The 21,093-nt window shown below is 36.4% G+C and overlaps 1 protein-coding gene across 2 annotated transcripts in view; it reads left to right on the top strand.

Annotated features, from left to right (window-relative positions):
- The window catches only part of USP24 (ubiquitin specific peptidase 24), a 125,207-nt gene that overhangs the window by 29,526 nt on the left and 74,588 nt on the right, over positions 1-21,093 (top strand). For both annotated transcript variants that reach the window (XM_069480051.1, XM_069480050.1), the window contains exons 4-16: positions 1,139-1,282; positions 1,987-2,109; positions 5,872-5,907; positions 6,273-6,338; positions 9,640-9,705; positions 11,823-11,897; positions 12,467-12,625; positions 13,776-13,890; positions 14,095-14,198; positions 15,827-15,934; positions 16,123-16,218; positions 16,311-16,472; positions 16,674-16,721. In XM_069480051.1, coding sequence (XP_069336152.1) covers positions 1,139-1,282; positions 1,987-2,109; positions 5,872-5,907; positions 6,273-6,338; positions 9,640-9,705; positions 11,823-11,897; positions 12,467-12,625; positions 13,776-13,890; positions 14,095-14,198; positions 15,827-15,934; positions 16,123-16,218; positions 16,311-16,472; positions 16,674-16,721 — 1,302 coding nt within the window. The remainder of the gene's footprint in view (positions 1-1,138; positions 1,283-1,986; positions 2,110-5,871; positions 5,908-6,272; positions 6,339-9,639; positions 9,706-11,822; positions 11,898-12,466; positions 12,626-13,775; positions 13,891-14,094; positions 14,199-15,826; positions 15,935-16,122; positions 16,219-16,310; positions 16,473-16,673; positions 16,722-21,093) is intronic.

Raw genomic sequence — 21,093 nt, 5'->3', positions numbered from 1 at the left:
CAACCATTGCAGTTTGGACTCCTTCAGACTGTTCTTTTTAAGGGGTTTTCAATGTGGCCAAGAAGAAATTTTTAATTGCCTGGTATTTTCCCTTTGGAGGGAAATCTTACAAAAACATGAAACCACCATACAAATTTAAGTGAAATCTTTTGATTTCTCATTGCCTGTTCTGACAGTTGTTCCTAAATTAAACTTCCTCAAGGACTACAAGGCTGAGGATCAGGGGAATCCAGTTTCTCCACTCTTTAACGAATCTAAGCAGCTATCTGATTATAAGATGTACCACTACTTTATATTTGATGTTTATGTTTAAGAAAAATAGCTGCTAAGTAAACAGTGTTACAATGTCTTTTCACTGAGAGCTATTTTAAATGTTCTTAAACATTTAACAAATTAAGTATTACTTTTGTACTTACTAAAAAGGAAAGTATAAGCGAAATAAAATTGGTAAGATGTTTCTAAAATTTCTTCACATTCAGAACCCTGCCGTCATCTGGTCAACAGGTGGAAAGATGCCATTCTATTTCTGAGATGTTAAAAAATGTGAAAAGAATATGTATATTAGAATCCATGCAATATAACATGCATTTCTCAGGTTCTTGAAATACTGATTAATAAGGACAGGCAACCATCAAGATATATTAATAATGCCTTATCATTTATAAAATGCTTTCACGTTTATTCTGTCTTTTGATCCTCATAACATCTGTGTGAAGGGGATAGGAATTATGCTTCTTTAGAGTTGAGAGAACTGAGCCTCTGAGAACTCAGGTAAATTTGTCCAAGGCCACACAGCTAGAAAACAGTAGTACCAGGAATTGCTCTCGGGTTTTTACCTGTTCCACACCACTTGACCTCCCCTAGTAATAATGACACGTAGAGGAGCCAATAAAAATTTTCTTTTAAAGAAACTGCTTTAATGCAAGAGAATTAAAATTCAAAAACAAAACTCTGTGTTGACTTTGAAATAAATGAACAAGTAGATGGGCTATAGTTATGGGTCTTTTAACAGCAAGTCATCTGCATCAAAAAAGTATTTTGGTCATAATCTCTTGATTATTTGAGATTGACCTGATAAACTATAGATTTATTTTCTTTTTTCAAGTTAGATTCTAGTCTGCCCTTTGTGTTTTTGTAGCTCCTGACATCAAGTGCTGTTCACAAGTGGGGTACTGAAATTCATGAAGGAATCTACAACATGTTGATGCTATTAATAGAACTGGTTGCAGAGAGAATAAAACAAGATCCAATTCCCATTGGGCTCCTGGGCGTGCTTACAATGGTATAGTATCTCTAAAATGAAGTGTTTTGTATTTTGATTTTGTTTAAAATAAATACTTGTTATTCTCTGACTTCTAGTTAATGATGAGTGATAATGATTTTATCACTAAAGATAATAGCTGTTAGGGTCCTTGGTTTTTATTTTTAAAAAGCAGAGCAAGCATCATGTGTTTTAGTTTGGAAGAAGTACCTTTCTATAATAATGTTAATGTATTTTACAGCTTGTAAAATGATGAAATGCCTTTCTCTTATCTCTCCCCAATTTTTTGTATCCTAAATACTTTCATGTGGGGTGTTCATGTGTTAGATTTCTGGCCTTTTCCCCCAACAGGCAACAGTAGCTGCATGAAGGAGAGACCCTCCTGTTTTCCCCTCCTAACTTCTGTCTTCACTGTCTCTGTGGCCCAGCTCTACCTGTGGCCATCTAAGCACATCTGGAGCATTGGTATCACTTTGCCTTGAGTCAGACCTCCCATCCTGTTACCTCCTACTCTTGTCTCGCAGCAAACATTGAACAGGACAGGAGAGCACCACGTTGGTCCTTCGCTCCTCTGCACTCGCTACGGCGTGTGCTGCTTTGTTGGTGTTCTTGAAAGATTCCATTAATGAAGGAGTCCAAGGCTATATTTTTATCTTCTTTTCTAATGCTAATATGTGTTGCTATAGAAATAGATAATAATGTTTCTCTGTTCTCTTTGAATCTAGGCTTTCAATCCTGATAATGAATACCATTTTAAAAACAGAATGAAAGTGTCTCAAAGGAATTGGGCAGAAGTGTTTGGAGAGGGAAATATGTTCGCTATTTCACCTGTATCTACTTTCCAAAAGGTAAACATAGTATAGTTTTGTTTCATCTTTTTATAGAGAAATGTATTGAAAAAGATTTTCTGTGCTATAGAAATGACAATTTACTCGGAAGGAGTAAAACAATCTGTGAAAAATGACAAATATCCCATATGGCTCATAAAATTGCCTGAAGTTTTTTTCAGACATTGCAGATTTTTTCCATAGCTGTTAACTAGTATCATGAAGAATTTTATAGATTTGAAATGATATCTAGTGAAGTGAGAAATGACTTTAGTGCCCCATATATTGGATTATCAGAACTGCAGTTTGATTGGTATCCCAGTTTCATAGAGGTATTTAAGAGACTAGAGCATTTGAAATGACTTAAGATGAGTAATTGTACCTAGAAAAAAATAATGTAGTACTTAGTCTCCTATATAATTTTAGACTCCCTAAGCATTAAAATTTTTGCTTTTTCAGGCCCAGAACCAATATTTTATTTTATATTCAGAGTTCTACAGTATGTTAATAACATTTTGCCCACAAGGAGTACATAATCAAATAATCATTTAGTTCAAACACGGGGTTTTGAGAAATAGTTGAAAGAAGTCAAATTTAGTGGAAAGAAAACTTATCCGTTGCTTTCATAGAAGCAGAGGTTTAGGTCAACAATCATTTATTTAACATTTACTGTGTGTCTGGCATTATTCCAGATTTTTGAGATACAACAAAACTGCCCTTGTCTTTAATATAAAAAGCAATAAGACGTGATTCCTAGCTTAATAGTATAGTGGAGAAAATATGAATACCAAAAATTACAACATAATAAACATTAGGTGCAATTATAATAATATGTACTATGCATAGAATTCAGAGGAGGCAGGGATAGTGCCACCTTGATGGGTCAGCCAATACTCCAGAGAAGGGATAAGAGCTGAATGGAAACGCCAGTGTATATGTTCTTTGGAATTTAATCCCTACAACAACTCTTCTAGTTGGGTACTATTTTTACCCCCATTTCATAGATGAGAAACAGAGACAGATGGAGGTTAAATACTTGCCAAGTCCGCATACCTAGTTATAGGAAGAAGCCATGCAGTCCAGCCACAGACTCCGCGTTCTATAATAACCATAGGCAGTGCTACTTCTCAAAATGTCAAAATCTTCTCTTTCGGTTTGTTGAGAGGATTAAATGACAAATGTATGTACAAACACTAAACATGGTGGTTCGCTGTAGTAAATACGCAGCAGATGGTCATTCTTTCCCCTTCAGTTTACATGTGCAACAACCAAGACCCAGAAAGGTTGGTCTTTGGGTTTCCTTTCATTACCATAGAAGGGTTCTCTATTCTCACGAAGGCTCTAGATCCCCTCTCCTCTTGCCTACTCAAGCATATCATTCCTTAGGTTTTACATTCTTTCTTTGGTATCCTCAATCTTTTCCCTGCCATCGGATCATTACCTTTGTGTACAATGTGCTCTGGTATTTCACATCTTTAAGTATTAAATAAACTTTTAATATCATATCCCTCTCCAGCTTCAGCATGGTCCTCTGCTCCCCTTGACAGCCATACCTTTTGAAAGATTCCATGACCTCTCTCCCAGTTACTCGTTCAGTGATTACTCTAATATTTTAACTTACTAACTAAACAAAACCTAAATTTCATCAATATCTTTATCCTCCTCTGAGCAATATATAAAGGCCTTAGAATGTTTCACCTGATCACTCCCCCCCTGACTGTTTTATTATCTCTATGTCTTTATTGTGCATTGTCCTAGCCCCCTATGTTTTTTCACTCCATGAAGTAGGTAAATGCATCATATAAAGTGTGCTGTGGTAAAGGCCCATTAGTGGTTAAGTCTTTGTTTTGGATGGCCTGAACTTAACTCTGTTTACCATTCCTTGTAGAATACATACTTTCTCTGGGTTTGAAACTCTAGATTGATAACTATTTCCCATCAGAATATTAAAGATACCATTTCACTGTCCTCTGATTTGGGTATTGCTTTTGAGAAGTTGGCTGTTGGTCTGACTATTGTTCCTTCATTAGAGATGTCTGTCTTCCCTCCATGCCTGTATTCTGAGATCTCTTTTTTCTCTTTGATGCTTGTCAATTTGACTCTCATGCAATTAACCAAAGTATTCTTTTTATTTACTTTGCTTCAGATTCACTGGGCTTCTGAATCTAAGAATTAATGTCATGCATCAATTCTGGAAATTTCTCAACCATTATCTTTTTCAATATTGTCCCTTCCCCATTAGTGTCTTTTTCTGGAACTTTAGATACATATTAGACTTCTCATTCTGTCCTCCGTGTCCTTTAACCTCATTTGTATTTTTTCCTATTTTCCATCTTGTCTGCTTGTGCTGCATTGTGATAACTTTTTCCAGATCTAATGTACAGTTTACTATTTTTTTCTATTTGTATCTAATCTGCTGTTTAACCTGTTCATTTGAGTCTTTAATTTCATTACTGAATTTTTCAGTATATAAATTGTTTGCTTCTTTTTTGACTCTGTTTAGTCATTTTTTTATTGTCTCATGTTCTTGGCTCATATTTTCAATCCCTGGTTTGTTTAATGCTAATTTATATTCTGTGTCTGATACCTACAGGTCTGATTCTGCTGACTTTTTACTCATTTTGTGTGTGTGTGTGTGTGTGTGTGTGTGTACGTGTATAGAATTATATTTATACTTATTTGTTGTTTTTCTCTGTATTCGTGTTTCTTAGAATTTAATCTAAGGGGATTTTTTGAAGCCTAAGTTGAAAATTTTTTCCTCCAAAAAGGTTTTACTTTTACTTCTTCCAGTGCCTGGAAGCACTAAAATCTGGGACCACTATGGAATAAATTCTAAGCTTAAGGTTTTTCAGACCATAAAAAGTGAATTTGAGCAGGAAAGCCATAGGAAGGCAATTCTGGGGTTACAAATTCTTGGAGAATTCTTTTCTCCCCTCCATTCAGTACCCAAATCAAAGTAGGCAAATGTGTCTGTTGCTTGCTTCTAATCAGTGTGTAAGTTTCTGCATGATCTAGCCTTTGCCTCTCTCTGCAGCCTCATCTGTGTCATTTCTGGCTCAGCATTACCTGGCTGGGAGAGTTTTCTCCGTTTCTTAAACGTAGAACACTCTTTTCTCCTTCCCCAGACAGGACCTTTGCCATTTCAGCTTCTCTGCCAGGATTGTTCTGTAAATGGCTAAATCCATCTCATCCTTTAGGTTTTGGCTTAAAAACTACCTCTTCAGAGAGGTCTTTCATGACCACCACCCCGAATATGCTGATTTACTTGGGTTTGTTGACCCTGCTAAAATAAGAGCTTCATGTAAGCAGGTATCACATCTCTTCTTAGTCACTATTCTATATCCAGCCCCTAGAACAGTGAATGCTCAGAAAAGGAAACAAAGGAAGAAAAGGAGGAGAAGATAAAGAGCTTAGTTAAGAGTATTAATTAATGATGCAGCTGGGACTAATAATGTCTAAAACATAACTTTCTTAGAAAATTTAACTCAAGTTATCCTGTACCTTGGAGAGCTTAAACAACTAATCTCAGCTACCCCAAAATGCATAAATTTTCCACAGTGTGGCAATTCTGTCACAATAAAGACTCACAGACTCCCAAAATTATATATAGTAATGTCAAAGACTCATATTAGGAAACATTTGGGAAAACAAACTTTCAAAATAGTTTTCAAATTTTGACATTTTTTTCTCTAACTTTTCAGGTAAAGAAGTGTAAGGGTTAATGGGGAAGCTTTTATATTGCCATCTCAATTTTGTTTTTTTTTTTTTGTTTTTTCCTCATAGGAACCTCACGGATGGGTTGTGGATTTGGTAAACAAGGTATACAACTTTTATTAATGTTGTCATGTCGTATAGTATATTTTCCATCTTCTGATGAGATTTCCCAGAGTTTGGTATTTTAAGCAAATGACAGCTACAGACAATAATTAGAATTTGTTTTAAGGAAATAGGTTTCATAGTTCCTTCCTTTTTTTTGTATGTACCATATATGCAGATGCACATCAGCTTTTGGACTTAGCACATCTCCTGCTGGGTACCACAGAGTGTTGGAATGATTTCATAGGGGCTCACTCAAGACCAATATTATAGAGCACAGTGAGAGATTAGAATGTTAGCCTTAGTTCCTTGTTTAAATTATTCATATATAGCAATTGAAAATTAATCTGTGCCCTTTTTCTTCTCAGTTTGGAGAATTAGGTGGATTTGCAGCAATCCAAGCCAAGCTCCATTCAGAAGATATAGAACTTGGGGTAAGTTCAACCACTGTATGTGCCCAGTGTGGAACATCACTCTATTTGGGTTGGTATACAACAAGGGGACACAGTCTGGACATAGTAAGTTAAATGTTAAATTAAAAATTAATCTTTAGAGGAGCAGATTTCATGGTGCTGATAGCCAGAGAAATGTTTACTCCTAATCATAACCAAATTTCCATTAGAATGTTTGTGTGGGTTTTTTTGTTTGTTTTTAAGAGACAGGGTCTTGCTCTGTTGCCCAGGCTGGAGTACAGTGGCATCATCATAGTTCACTGTAACCTCCAACTCCTGGGCTCAAGCGACCCTCCTTTCTCAGCCTCCCAAGTAGCTGGCACTACAGGTGCACACCACCAAGACTGGCTAATTTTTAAATTTTTTATATAAACAAGGTCTCACCATGTTGCCCAGGCTGGTCTCGAGACCCGCTGGTGTTTTTTTACCTCACTATTTTTCCTTTGCCTATGGTATATTTCTCTTGATTTGTGATGGTTACATGAAATTATTTTACTTTTTAAAGACAGTTGCTGTATGTGGCAAGTATATATTATTAATAATATGTACATAACAATTTTATGACTCAGTTAAACAATTATATAAACTAGAATTTATTTTATAGTACCAGGCACAAATAAAAATATTTTAACGAGGTTGTTTAGTAGGCTTTTTGGTGTTAAGAAACTTATAAGTAACAAAGGGCTGTAACTTGGGAACTTAGAATCATTCCTCTAGTGCAGTTTTTTATCTACCTCATTTTCACGTCAACTTAATTTTCTCAAAAACTTTAACCTGTGGTAAGGAGAATAACCTAATCTTTAATATTTAACACACTGCTGACCTGTTTGTAGCTGAGAGCAATTTATTCTGTTCTCTAGTTAATTAATCATTCAATTAAAAACTATTTATTATGTCCTTGGCATGTATAAAACACTGTGCTAACTACTGTAATTTGATCTCTGCAGAAAATGATGTGATATAATAATATACCTAAGTGTTGCAAATTGTGCTTACGGTAGCAGCTATTTCTGTGGGACCATGACTCATCGACTCCCGAGGTCCCTCTGGATGAAGGAAATAGCAGTGGGCAAGCAGAGAGACTGATGGTGTGATAATAGACTGGCCCTTTCTTGCCACCCAGTGTTTATCCTGCAGATCACATGTCTGTCAGATTACTGACACTGATCCAGGAGTCTCTTCTTTCCCTGGAAGTTAATTAGGTTGTTGGACTATCCTTTTGATCCCTGTTGAATAGATTAAGTGTGTTGGAAATGACTTTATTGACCTGAGAGATAATATGTAGTGATTTAAAAAGCAAAACAAAAGAAAGACCTCTTCAGATCTAAGGTTTTATCCAACTTACTTGTTTCTCAATAACTGGTCATTGGGCAACATCAGAAATAAATTTTATTTTTAAAAAATGTTGAAACACTGATTTCCTGCAGAGTCAATTTATTAAGCATAACAAAACAAAATAAAACAAAAAACAGAGCAGCCTGAAATTTCTACTCAGATGAAAATTGGCCAAGGGCAGATACTTAGGAATCTGGGCCTACCCCTCACTGTTATCAGATGTCTTGAGGTTAAAGATTCTTTCAAGATTTTTCCCTTAGGTGGTTGCTGCAGTTGATGTAGAATTGTATTATTTAGGTTTTATTGAGGAGATGTTAAAACTCAGGCATCAAAGAGATTCCAAAGATTGAGATTCTTTTAGCAAAGTATAATTAAAATTCCTGATACATGCCTGATTAGAAGACCAGTTAAGAAGGTGACACTGTTCCAGAACAAATTTAGGCCATATTATAAGACTTGAGCACAAGTCACATATTTTTGAATTTGAAAAATACTGGGAAGAAAATATCAGTCACCGTCCAACCAGTTGAAAATATCTGTTCAAAGTAAGAAATGAAAGTTGCCTGTCCTTCCACCCTATCTGACACACATGCCTACCTCCTAGGTAGGGGCTAACAATTTAGTGCATAGCCTTTCTCACTTTTTCCTAATTTATATAAATCTGTACATGTTCTTTCTCCCTCTCTCTTTCTCTCTTTAAAACCAAATTGTAATCAAGCTATACCTAGTATATTTTCCTTTAACATTATGTCATGGACATCTTTCAACATAAGTTTTTCCATTTCTCTGTGGCCCCTGGAACTGTCTCATCCTCATGCTTGAGCACTGGGTTGTTGCTGATACAGGTTTTGGTGCTAGGTATTTGTTTTTTGTTTCCTGTTGGGGGGGAGTGAAGCCAGCTTGCCTCTATGCCACCATGTTGGAACCAGAAGTTACATAACAATCTTTCATTTTTATTGAGAGTATCTATTGCTATACAGAAGTTCAAGATTTTATATAATCAAATTTTTCCTTAATGGCCTAAAAGTTTTCTAACTTGCTTAGGGAATGTTCCTATACCTCACAGTTCTAAAAATATATTTTTTCTTTTTGTAAGTTTATATTTTTAGTTTTTAAACTTAGCTCTTGAATTCATTTAGAATTTATTTTAATATGTTGTATAAGATAGGGATTCAGTTTTATTTTCTTCCAAATAAGTAACCGATTGTTATAAGATCCTCTATTGAATTATTCACATTTACTGGCTTTGTCATACATCAAAGTCCCATGTGTATATATGGACTTATTCCTGAGCATCTATTCTAGTCATTCATTCTTTAGTTCATTTCTGTATTATTGCTCTACTGTTTTAATTATTGGTAGCACTGATTCTGCCCAGTATCATTCTTTTCTAAAATTTTTTTTAATCTTCTCATAGTTTTATTCTTCTAGATATAGTCTGCCTATCAGGTTTCCCTACAGACAATTCCACTCATGTCATATTTGGAATTGCATTAAATTTATAGGTCAGAGTGTAGAGAATTGACGTTTTTATAGTACTGGTCTTTTCATTCAGGAACATGGTATCTCCCTATTTATTTGGGCCTTCTTTTATGTATTTTAGTAAAGTTTTATAATTTTCTTCAAATAAGCCTTCTGTGTTTTTTATTTAAAGGCATATTTCATACCCTCCCCAACTATCCTCTCCTTCATTTCATCCAGTTCTCCAAAGAAGTTTTATGGACATATTCTGATTTATATTACTTTAAATTTCTGTAATAATTTAAATGGGTTGACATCATCATATTAATTCTTCATATCCAAGAGTTTAGTTTGTCTAGTCTTTCATTCATGACTTGATCAAATCGTTATTTAAACTTTTCTCTGATATATGAAAAGGGATTTGTTTCATTTTTACAGGAAAAAATCCTCTCAAATCTATTTCTAACCTTCAGTGTCTTTTTTCCAGGCCGTCTCCGCATTGGTGCAACCCTTGGGAGTGTGCGCAGAGTACCTGAATTCCTCGGTGGTGCAGGTAGGATTAAACCATTTCCCATTACTGCAGAGGGGTGATCCAAGACGCGCAAACAGCAGTCATTTTCTTTTCATCACGTTGTTCAGAGTTGTGCCTAATCCAGGGTAATTTCTTTTTTTCAGATTAATTATCCTTGTAATAAAATATTATCAGAAGATAAACCAATGTTTAATAATTTGAAGTATAGAAAACCACTAAATTTTAGAAGGTTATTTACCTTTTCAAATTATCATTTTATCAACTATACTTTTTATTTATTTATTTTTCATTTCCTTATCCCTATTTGCTTCCTGGGATTGTTAATCATGCAGTGCCATTATGTATTGCAGTAGATCAGTGTTGAACAATTGGCTAGGCTCACTTACTAGCTCAGTCACTCACTTTTGAATAACAGCTTAACAGCGCGTCTTGTCTGATTCCCTGCCTAAAATTCCTGCAGAATTTTAAGTCAACAGGTCATGTGAGTGTTCAGTTTTCTAATGCTAAGAGCCTATTATATTTTCTCGTTTTCTTTCCTTTTCAGTTAACAAGTTTTACTGAACAAAATGTCATATCGAAATACCTCTATTTATTTTTTTCTTTATGAATAAGTCTGTAAGACCTCTAACTTTTACAGAGCTTTTTAAAAATCACCATAAATGGTTTGAAGGAAGTGTCCTTCTGGAGCAATGTTTTTACATGTACTGTTCCTTCTTTCTAATGTCAAATTTATTTAGGGCCATTTTAATAAGAGAGACAGGATTTTTTTTAGTAGGTTCTAAAAATGTCTATTTTTAATTGTTAAATGCTTTCTTTCAATGTCAAGGTAATAGTGCCGGATATTTAAGTGAAATAGGATGGCTGTTTATATATTTATTCATTCTGTACATTAAACTTTTCAGAAACAACTAGTGTTCTTTCAGTTTCTTGAGCATAGAAATAAACCATTAATTTTGTGGCCGAAACTCCTAAGACACAAAGAGGCTAAATGGTTTGACTTGTTGATATTTATTAATAATTTAATAATTGCCTTTTTAATTTTAAATACGTACTCTTTACTCATGCATTGCTCATGGAAAGGAATTCAGCATAAATATTCCAGCTACTAATTAATAGGTCTTTAGAAATTGCAGATTTTCTGTATATAAACAGAGTATACTCTAAAGAGAGTAAGAAGTATATGAATTTCTAACCAAAGCATGTATAACTTTAATTATGTCAAACTCTCTAAACTTAAATTCATTTAGCAATAAATTCATAGCATGATACATGTTACCTGACATAACAATTGTCCCTGACACTGGCTACTTGTGTGAGACTTTGGAAGACTTACTTAACCTGTGTGCCTCAGTTTCCTAATCTGTAGAAAGATCATCATCATAATATTAAATACCTATCTCACAGAGTTTTAGTAAGGATTAAACAGGGCCTGGCGCATACTGATGAGAGCACTGTGACTCGCCTCATAACCATAACGGCCCTCAGTCCTTACTGTGCAAATGGCATAAGTGTAAATGAAGAAAATCTATCTGGGTAATTGCCTGATGTCATTTTAACTCATTGCTAATGTATTCTTGGCTTTGATAGCTAAATATTATGTTTCTTCTTTTCTCATCAGCTAAGTTATAAAAATTATCTCACTTAGATTGAAATGATAATTTAGGTATAGCTAATATTTTACTACTTCACACATACTTTTTATACTTAGTTATCTGATTGGGCACCATTCTGGAGCAGTCATGTTTAGGCCTCATTCATATCAGCAAGTAAAAGTAGTTCATGTGATAACATTTTGTGTGGTATGTGCTTGTGTTCATTTTTAAAAATCATATGCAAAATATTTACTACAAAAATACTACTCATGCTTAATGTTTTAAAAGTTAGTCCATGTGTCTTGAGTTGCTCTTCAAAATTACCCTTGTAAGATGGTAATGACAGAGATTACACCCGTATTACATTACAGAAACTGAAGCACAGAGTCAGTTAAGGGTTTACTCGGCAGTGTTAGCTAGTTGGTGTTGGCTCTGATGCTAGTTTCATTGCACCCTCTTTGTGAATTGTAAATGAAGATGGATCTCTTCTCTACTTTGGGGCTGCATTCAGAAGTTCTTATTAACTGTAGCATTTTACTTCTGCAGCCCATGCTAGACCCAGTCATTCTTACCACCATCCAGGATGTGCGGAGTGTGGAGGAAAAGGACCTCAAAGACAAGGTAATTGCTGTCCAGCCAGGCAGGCCCCAGCGCCCATTAGTCCATGGAAGCAGAGCCAGGACTTGGCAAGGTTCATGTACCATTGCTCTTTGGATTCTGGTCACGTATGGTTCACATCAAATTAGTTTTACATTTCCTAATCAAAAAGTGCTACTTCTGAAGCACCAGCAGTTGGTGTTACCTCAGTCAATAGAATGAATACAGTGTCCTCAGTAAGTGATAACATTGAGAATTTTACTAACATGATTTTGATAGTATCGCAATTGGTGTAGAATAGAAGCTTTAAAAGAATACAGTATTAAAACTTACCCAAAGTTATTCAAAGCAATTTTAACATTTAATACAAATTTTTTTTTTTTTTTTGCCTTGAATTTCTCACAGGACCTTTCCCTTTCCTTTGCTGCTCACTTACGTGCTTTTATTTAGAAGTGAAATGTAGCTAATTGGCCGTGTAGAATATCAGATACCACCAGACCATTGTTACCGTATGTTCTTGTGTGTCTTGTAAGAATGGGATAAAAATGTTTTTACAGTTCCTTTTTTGTGTTTTTGTTTTGATTAAATAAAAGAGGTTGGTTAGCATCCCTGAGCTCTTGTCTGCCATTAAGTTACTTTGCATGCGCTTCCAACCGGATCTGGTGACAATTGTGGATGACCTTCGACTAGACATCCTACTGCGCATGCTGAAGTCACCACATTTTAGTGCTAAAATGAATTCCCTCAAAGAAGTAAGTTTTGCATTTGTTTCTACGAGACTTAAGCACAGACACTAAGTTCTACCGAAATTTGTGGTTATTAATATAAAAATGTTGAGAAATAGAATTTCTTGTCCTATAAAAAAGAGATAAATATATAAAATGGTGTATGTGTTTATAACTGTTAGTAAAACCACTTTCTTATATGTATTACTCTCAAAGTTCATTTTCTGAAATATTTAGTGTTTTTGTGAAATTTCCTAGAATGTAATCCCTTATATAGTCTGAGATTTACTTTTTACTCTGAGGGTACAACTCCTTTTATTTCAGATATGGGTTACTTAAAACAAATCTTCTAACTGGGGTTAGGACAAAAACAAAATGACTGCAGTTGTGTTGGTCTAAGCAAAATGATGGAAATAAATTTTCTGTAGCTTCCTAAATTTGTCTCATATGCACAGAAACAGCACAGTTGGTTTTGGTAAGTGACAGATGGAACCAATACAGTTGTTATCATTCCAGGTATTTTTCCTTTGGTTTTGCAATAGTGAGGATTCTTGAGTACAAGTGAAATAAACTCGTCTTGAACCGTATTAGGCCAAAGGAGGAATTTATTGGAAGGATGCTGGGCTGTTTCACATGAATGAAGGATTGAATAGCCAACCCAAGAAAGGACAATGATACATGCGGGCCACAGGAACAACTAGAATTTTAGAGCTGATCACTGCCAGGACTCTGTCCAAGTCTTGTCTCTGCTTTTCTGAGCATGTAGGCCTCGTTCTCTCTACGTGGAGTGTGGCATCTGTCATGGTAGAGAGCGTGGCCATGGAGAGTTTCCCCAAGTTTCACATCCTGTGATTCCCATCACCAGAGAGGGACTGACGCTTGCTTTCTGTATACTTCCCCAGTATAAAATATGGAGGAAGTGCCCTGATGGAGGTTTGAGTTAGATGTTCATCCCTGAGCCAGTCAGCAGTAGTCCAGGGAGTGAGAGCTGCAAGAATGGCTCCGTGTCCTTTTTAAAGAGACATCTCAAATAGTAGTCTGTTAATTTCTGTAACTGGCCTTTGATATGTTCATGCTAATTATCAGACCACATTGTAACACCACAAAAATTACAGATTGTATATGAAGATTTTGATGATGTATATTACATTCAGTCACAATAATGCTGTCTTTTTAGGTAACCAAACTAATAGAAGATAGCACTTTATCCAAATCTGTGAAGAATGCTATAGATACAGACAGATTATTAGATTGGCTAGTTGAAAACTCAGTTCTATCAATTGCATTAGAAGGTAAGTTGCTTTCAAAAAATTACCTAATACATAATTTAAATAATATATTTTTATATAAAAAAGGCTACAGAGTTGTAGTTTTGGCTGTATCAACCTTTAAATAATCTTATAGCAAGTTACTATTGTTCTGAATTAATTTGAATTACTATTTAGAGAGTCAGTGTTCACTATATCTGGCTTCCTCTCTGGTGTTTCTTCTATTAGGTAACATCGACCAAGCACAATACTGTGATCGTATAAAGGGAATAATTGAACTTCTGGGCAGTAAATTGTCTTTAGATGAGCTCACTAAAATTTGGAAGATACAGGTAAGTTGATCAGAATTATTTTTGCCTTTTCCTGACATTTTTAAACTACAGGAGAGGGAAAAGGGTGGTGAGTGGGCAGGGAAATGGGACCTTTATCTTGCTTTAACCAGAGCAGCCATACCTAATCCATTTTACAGCTTTGGGTTTTTATTAAGATTGCTTGTATAAAAAGGGTTCCACTACCCACAAGAAGTTTCAAAGTCCTGATCTAGCCCAGTCTTTTCCTTTTTTGATTAAAAAATGAAAAGCCTTCCTGAAGGTTATATAGCAGTTAGTGACAGAGCTAGGAATAGGTATATGTATGTCTTTTATCAGTCCAGTGTTCTTTCCATTCTGTTGTTTATTAATTTTCATTAACAGTTTTTGTCCATTTGATACTATTAAATAAAGTAAGGAAACAGAAACTCTGCTAGGTTTTACAAACAGAGGGAAGTGACTACAGGGGATTGTTTACAAAGTTATTGCTGAGATGGAGAAGCAAAGAAAAAAAATCGAGAAGAAAGAATGCTGGAGGAGCAAAAAGGAAGAAGGGGTATTAAGTCCAAGGAAAGGAAGCTGCTTTTGGAGGTGCTTTCACTTCAAGTGCTGGTGCTGTTAGCACCAAGGCTTCTGGAATCCCTTGCTGCATCCATCCTCTGAACCCAAACCAGAAACACATCTTCCTTCCTCCTGTCTCTGGTCCCCCAGCACTGCCTGTCATTGGCAGAACATAGCAGGAAGACAGCTGGCAGAGAAGTGTGGGAGATGTAGTTTGCAGGCTCCCAGCCCAGCATTACAGAACAGACTATAGAAAGTTCAGTGCAGGAGTGAAAGAAAACAGTCTGAGGTCCCATAGATTTTACTTTATATGTCTTGGCCTTAGTAGAATATCCTCATGTAATATTGCTTTGTGAGTATAAGTTTTGAATCCATATAAGGTTGAAGATTTGAGACTATGATGTATATATTGTATATCCCTACTACATTCAATGAACAGCTCTATGTACAAAGTAGATACTGAGAAAATTCTTAAAAAATTGAATCTAAAAATGTCCCCCTGCCTTTCAAGTCTCTCACATGATGAACAATGAGGCATGATGGTGACATGATTGAGGTTATTGAGCTTCAACCATAAGGTTGACAATTGGGTCTGTAGCTCTGAAGCAGAAACTTAACTGCCTATGGGATAAATAAATACTAATTGAAGTCACAAAACATCTATGAGCAAAATTAAAAAAATGAGACAGATAATACTGTCAGCTGAGGCCCTCAGGATTATTTATAAAATGCCAAAAGTGAGTATGCTTATCTCATAATTCAATCAGTTTGAATTTTTTAGCTGGTTGAAAATATTTTGTTCGCCTCTTAAAGTGAATATGTCATATTGAGAACTTGATTCTCATCTTTTTTTACATTTTCCTTTTAAAAAATTAGTACTGCTTGGAATTTAAATAAGGCCAGCTGATGACTATTAATAATGGTTGCTTCATGTAGTCTTGTCAATATTATCATGCAAGTGAATGCTCATTAGACTAGAATCAATTTATCTTTGTTATATCTTTGCTCCTGCCTCTGTAAATTGCCAGGCAGAAGATTTAGGTTTGACCAAGTTCCAAGACTTAACTTTTTTCCAATGTCCCCTTTTCTAGTCCGGACAATCATCCACCGTGATCGAGAACATTCATACTATTATTGCTGCAGCAGCTGTGAAATTTAATTCAGATCAGCTCAATCATTTGTTTGTTCTCATTCAGAAGGTATGTGTTCAGTCAAACTTGCTTACTTTTAAATTTTCCTATAGTAAGCTCTTTTGAGGTCCTCCCCAAATAGCAGTGTTTAAATGTACTTTTCTTTATTAAATTTTTTTAGCTCAAATTTAAAGTTGTTGCCTATTTTCCCAATTGATTATGAAGCAATTCCTGTGTCTTGTCTTTTCCCCCTACAGAGCTGGGAGACTGAGAGTGACAGAGTAAGACAGAAGCTGTTGAGCCTGATTGGACGCATAGGCCGGGAAGCTCGCTTTGAGACCACTTCGGGAAAGGCAGGAGAATCAAATGGATTTTTCTAGCTACAAATGCTCAAAGCAGTTTTGTTTGCGTATTGGCTGGCTCACCATATGTGATATTATTGTAGGTGTTAGATGTACTCTGGGAACTGGCTCATCTTCCAACGCTGCCCAGTAGCCTGATTCAGCAAGCCTTGGAGGAGCACCTGACAATCCTCAGTGACGCGTATGCAGTGAAGGAGGCAATCAAGCGGAGCTACATCATTAAGTGTATAGAAGACATTAAAAGGGTCAGTTTATCTTTGGTCTCATTTTGTTGTCAGAGCAACAGTGTAGCCTGAGTAATTAGAGCCAAGTAATTTTCCGCTCCTATTACATAAATTAAGCTAAATGTCCTATCTGGAAGCACTTAACTTAGAGTCCAAGATTGGGAAATTATAGGTATTGCTTTTACCGAGTCACTCATATGTCTTTTCAAATGAATTTTTCAGCCTGGGGAATGGTCAAGTTTGGAAAAAAACAAGAAGGATGGATTCAAGGTAAGAATTTGCAGATGGAACCAACTAAAAGGTGTACTAATTTAATAATTTCCTTTCATAAACTGCATCACAATTTTAACAGTGTTTCTTAGAGTAATGTTCACATTTAAACTTGGTGTTTAAATATTCATTATATTCATTTGTATCCTGTGCTTCATTATTTAAAGCTTGGGTAGTTACTCTTAAGGAGAAAAAATTCCAGAGTCACATTCAAAGAGTAGTTTTATTATGTAATTTTCTTAAAATTATAAGACTTTCACCTTAGTTTTTAAAAATTAAGTCTAAAATATGCACCATTTTTAAAAGTACAATGGATTCTAAATAAATACTGTGCCGATTTTTCTCCCTGAGGGAGAAATGGAGGAACATTCATAGAGTAAGAGAAGGACGGGGACGCAAGGGGGTTTCATTCAGTGCTGGCACGTAACAGTTGTCAGGTTCTTCACTCAGATATCTTCCTAAAGTGATTGCTTAGGCAGACAGCCATCGCGTGAGTGCCCGTTGCTGGGGCTCCATTTAAGAAGGCAGGGTTGGCTAGTCACTGCAAGCGGGACCCGGGCTGCAGAGGCGGGCGCTTCCCTTCAGGACTCTGGCCTCCAGGTTACGGTGAACTTACAGGCTGTCCTTGGAAGTGACGGTTAGCACATAAAGCAGTGATGAGTGTAGCTCTCCTGTCACTCTGCTCCTTACACCTCAGGTCTCTCTTCCGGGCGGGATGGTCACAGTGGCCAGCTCAGTGGAAATGCCTCTGTGGTTGCAGTAGCCCTGATCCGAGCAGCACTGTCCTCTCACGCAGGCCACCAGCTTGCCCAGACCACACTTAGAGTCTGGCAGTGGAGGGATTTCATTTTCTGCATTTCATTTTACTAGTAACATAAAAAAACTTTGTGGTAAAATAGTTAGTGTCTTAGTAATTTCATTGGTAAATTGGCTTTCATTGATAAGTATTTCTTCAATGGATCTTTAAAGTAAGATACTGCTAACTAATTTTCTTTGGTATATTCAGAGACTCTAGCTCTTGTTACGAGGCTTTGGTGACTTAATGGGCTTTTATTCTCTTAAGTTGTATTTGGTCATGAAGTTTAGTTGGGGGCATTTAAGAACTTTATGTTTTATATTTCTGATGCTGAAATTTGATCAAGTAACTTTTCTACATATAATCTAGCTTTAGAAATTTTAAAAGGCATTCGCAAACTGGAGTTGGTAATGCTCGGGTTATGAGGAATTATTCTGTTAATTCAACAAAATTTCTTTCTACTCAGACGCAATTTGAATTTTCCCAGTTTTCTCAGCTCAGCAATTCAGATAATTTAGCAACCTCTCCTTATTGAAATTCATCCAGAGTTACTGCAGAAGTTTAGATCCTTCAATAGTAATAGTAAGAGGAAAAGGGTAGCTGTAGAAAAATAGTCATTTCTTCTCAGCAACAGACACATTTCTTTGAAGAGATGAAGGTCAAAGCTGAAGGGACGTTTCGCTCCCTCCAGGGATGTGGCTTTTGAAACCAGAAAGTCCTTGCTGGCTGCTGCTGAGTCCTGCCTTGCTGCAGCTGCGCGTCACGTAGCTCCCCAGCCAGGTGCATCGCCGCGTCTTCATTGCCTCTCCTTGCAGCCCCTTCATTCATGTCTGCGGTTTTATGATAAAACCTGAAAAAGTAACAGGACGATTTTTGGAGTTATTTTGTGAGACTTGAAAGGACTATTCTCCCTTTTTTAGTTCCCCACTGCTCCCAGTAAAGAAATTCTGGTGTGCCATTATTTCACTCCTAACAGTAACCTCCTGTATTTTTATATGCACTTTTTAGTTTCCCGAGTGCTTTCACAGACACTCTCTTAAAAGTGCACGTTGCTGAAGGGGGGCAGTGGGAAGAGCGAAGCCCCCTGGATATGGCTCCGGCAGGGGGGTGAATTATTTACTGCCACTAAAGGTGTTTTTCTATGCTATGCCCTTTCCTGCCAGGCAGCAAGGTGGGCTGACTGGGGATTATGTCTCCCTGCCAGGCTACACAGAAACTAAGCAAAGGGTAAGACAAGCTCACCCACCTCTTACTCCCCTCCCGCCCTCAGCTACCTCTATTCCCCAACTGATTCCCCTTCCCTCTGCTTCTGACACTCTTAAAATTCCCAAGTTCCACTGTTGTGTTCAGAAATTCCAGCCTTTATTTCTTAACTTTATTTCTGTAGATTCTGCCAGGTTACCCTCAGCTCCCATGATCCTCTTTCCTTTGCTTCCTTTGTACCTTCCACTGTCTGCCCCAACCCTTTCCCTCTTATTTCACTTCTTTTTTTCCTTCAATTAAAAAGTTTAAGTGTACTGGTCCAAAAAAAAATTACTAAACCAAAAAAACCTGATTTTTACTCAATTAGTAGTATGTGCACATTCCTTGAGTCGCTATCTTCAGGCTCCTAGCACAGTGCCTGGCAGCTTTCAGTAAATGTTGGTTCCCTTCCTCTCACTCCCTCCTCTCTACCTTGTGAGGACCCTGTGCGGAAGCCTCACTTACACACAGCTGATTTGCCGCCACTTGCCAAAGCATGTAACAGAAAGTAAAAGTAGCCAGAGGTCCTCAGTACAAATGCTCTCCTGGTGATGTGGTTAGTACAGGAGGAAATACTTTAAAAAATTTTCCTCCCACGCAAAAAATTTTGCTTTGGTTCATTTGGATAAATGGCTAGGTCTGGAAAAACAAGGCAGAGAGAGAAATGAGGATGTCATCTTTGAGAAGAGAGAACTCAAGAAAGAACATGAAAGCTTTCTTCAGATCCTTAGAGGATTGTTATAGAGAAGTTTGATTCAACTTACCTTTTATATCTCCTAAGAAGTTATGCAGAGGCATGTTTCAGTGTCAGCGAACTTTCTGTTGAGAACAGTCTGAAAACAGAATCCACTGCCTTCTGAGGTAGAGAGTTCCTCATCACTGGAAAGACAGAGAGCAGTCAGCCATTCAGTAAAAAATGAATAAAGAGAATTTAGGCGTAAGTTTGCAGGCTAAACCCGTTGACCTCTAAGGCTTCATCTAACTTTAAGAGTGAAGTTTGGACATCCCATTAACTCCTGCTTATGAAACCTCAACTCCATGACATTATCATATATCTTCATTTTGATTGTTTCACTAGCCTTTTGCCCCTTTTGTAATTGAAGAAGAGTAATGTAAAATTTTCTTGTAACTTAGCAATATAATGTCATAGACAAGATGGAATTAATAACATCTTTCCTGTTTGCTACACTTTAGAAAGGCCATATCAGAAATAATTCTTAAATTTCAATTTCATATGATTTTTCTTTCATTTCATTATATAATGAGTTACCTTCAAAGGATAATTCTCAGTGTTAAATAAAAACATTCTAACCATAATTGACTTAATTGGTCATAATGGTACTTTTTAAAATATATCTGCTTATTGCTGAAGGGTCCATATTTATATTCTAATTTTTGTAATCCTTTTAGAAGGTATAAGTTTAGACGTAAACCTTACAGTTTTGATTATTGTCATTTTGCAACGATTATAGTGTAGCAGAAATAGTATCACGAGCAGTTGACCTTTAACATATACCTTATTTCTGTGATTCTAAGATGCATTGCAGATTTGATAAGTTTTCAGAGAAAAAAAGAAGCAGTACAATTTGCTTTTACTGACCATCAGTTTAGATTCACAGTCAGAGGCTGAGTCGAAGCCTCCTTTTGACCAGTTATGTACAGCTTCACCATGGCACGCTGCTTGAAGATCTATAGTAGTGCTTTGGACCTCTCTGAAATCTTTAAGATTGGCTGTATAATTTTGAGGCATGTTGAAGAATACAGAGTTTTGTGTGCTTATCCTCTTTTGTAAAACTCAAGTTGCTTTATTCCTTAATTGGATTATGTATACTGCAAGTTAAACAGCTTCTCTTGAATTAAGGTGCGACTTAGGACAGAGAGACCTTATAGCAGAGTGTTCAGCCCTTCACAGGGTATGAGTCTGTTACGCCAACTTCTCTTGGCTTTGGGAAATTCTTTAGTCTGAGACCACTGACGGTTTTGTTTGCTTTTAATTGCATTGATGGACATGACAGACAGTCAGCGCTGCATCGTAGCGTAATCCATCTGAAAACATCTAAGACATCAGTGATCCAAATTTAAATTCAAAAGTCATTGTTTGATACCTATACCAAGTAACAACTAAAATGACAGGTAAATGAACATCTGCCTTTTGTGTCAGCTAAGTTTGTGTTAATACAGACTTCGGTAAGGACAGCTATATCAAAACTTATTCCTGTGCCTAGTGGCTGGTGAGTTTCTTTTGACATAATTGTAAGAAATGTCAATTTCAAAAATGTTAAAATTTATAAAACCTGTGTCTTAGAATCCAGGAAATATGGTAATTGCTGATTG

Source organism: Eulemur rufifrons, chromosome 8, assembly GCF_041146395.1.
Source record: "Eulemur rufifrons isolate Redbay chromosome 8, OSU_ERuf_1, whole genome shotgun sequence".
NCBI lineage: Eukaryota > Metazoa > Chordata > Mammalia > Primates > Lemuridae > Eulemur > Eulemur rufifrons.
Note: the sequence above shows the minus strand (reverse complement) of the source record. Positions and strands in the feature narration are given on the sequence as shown.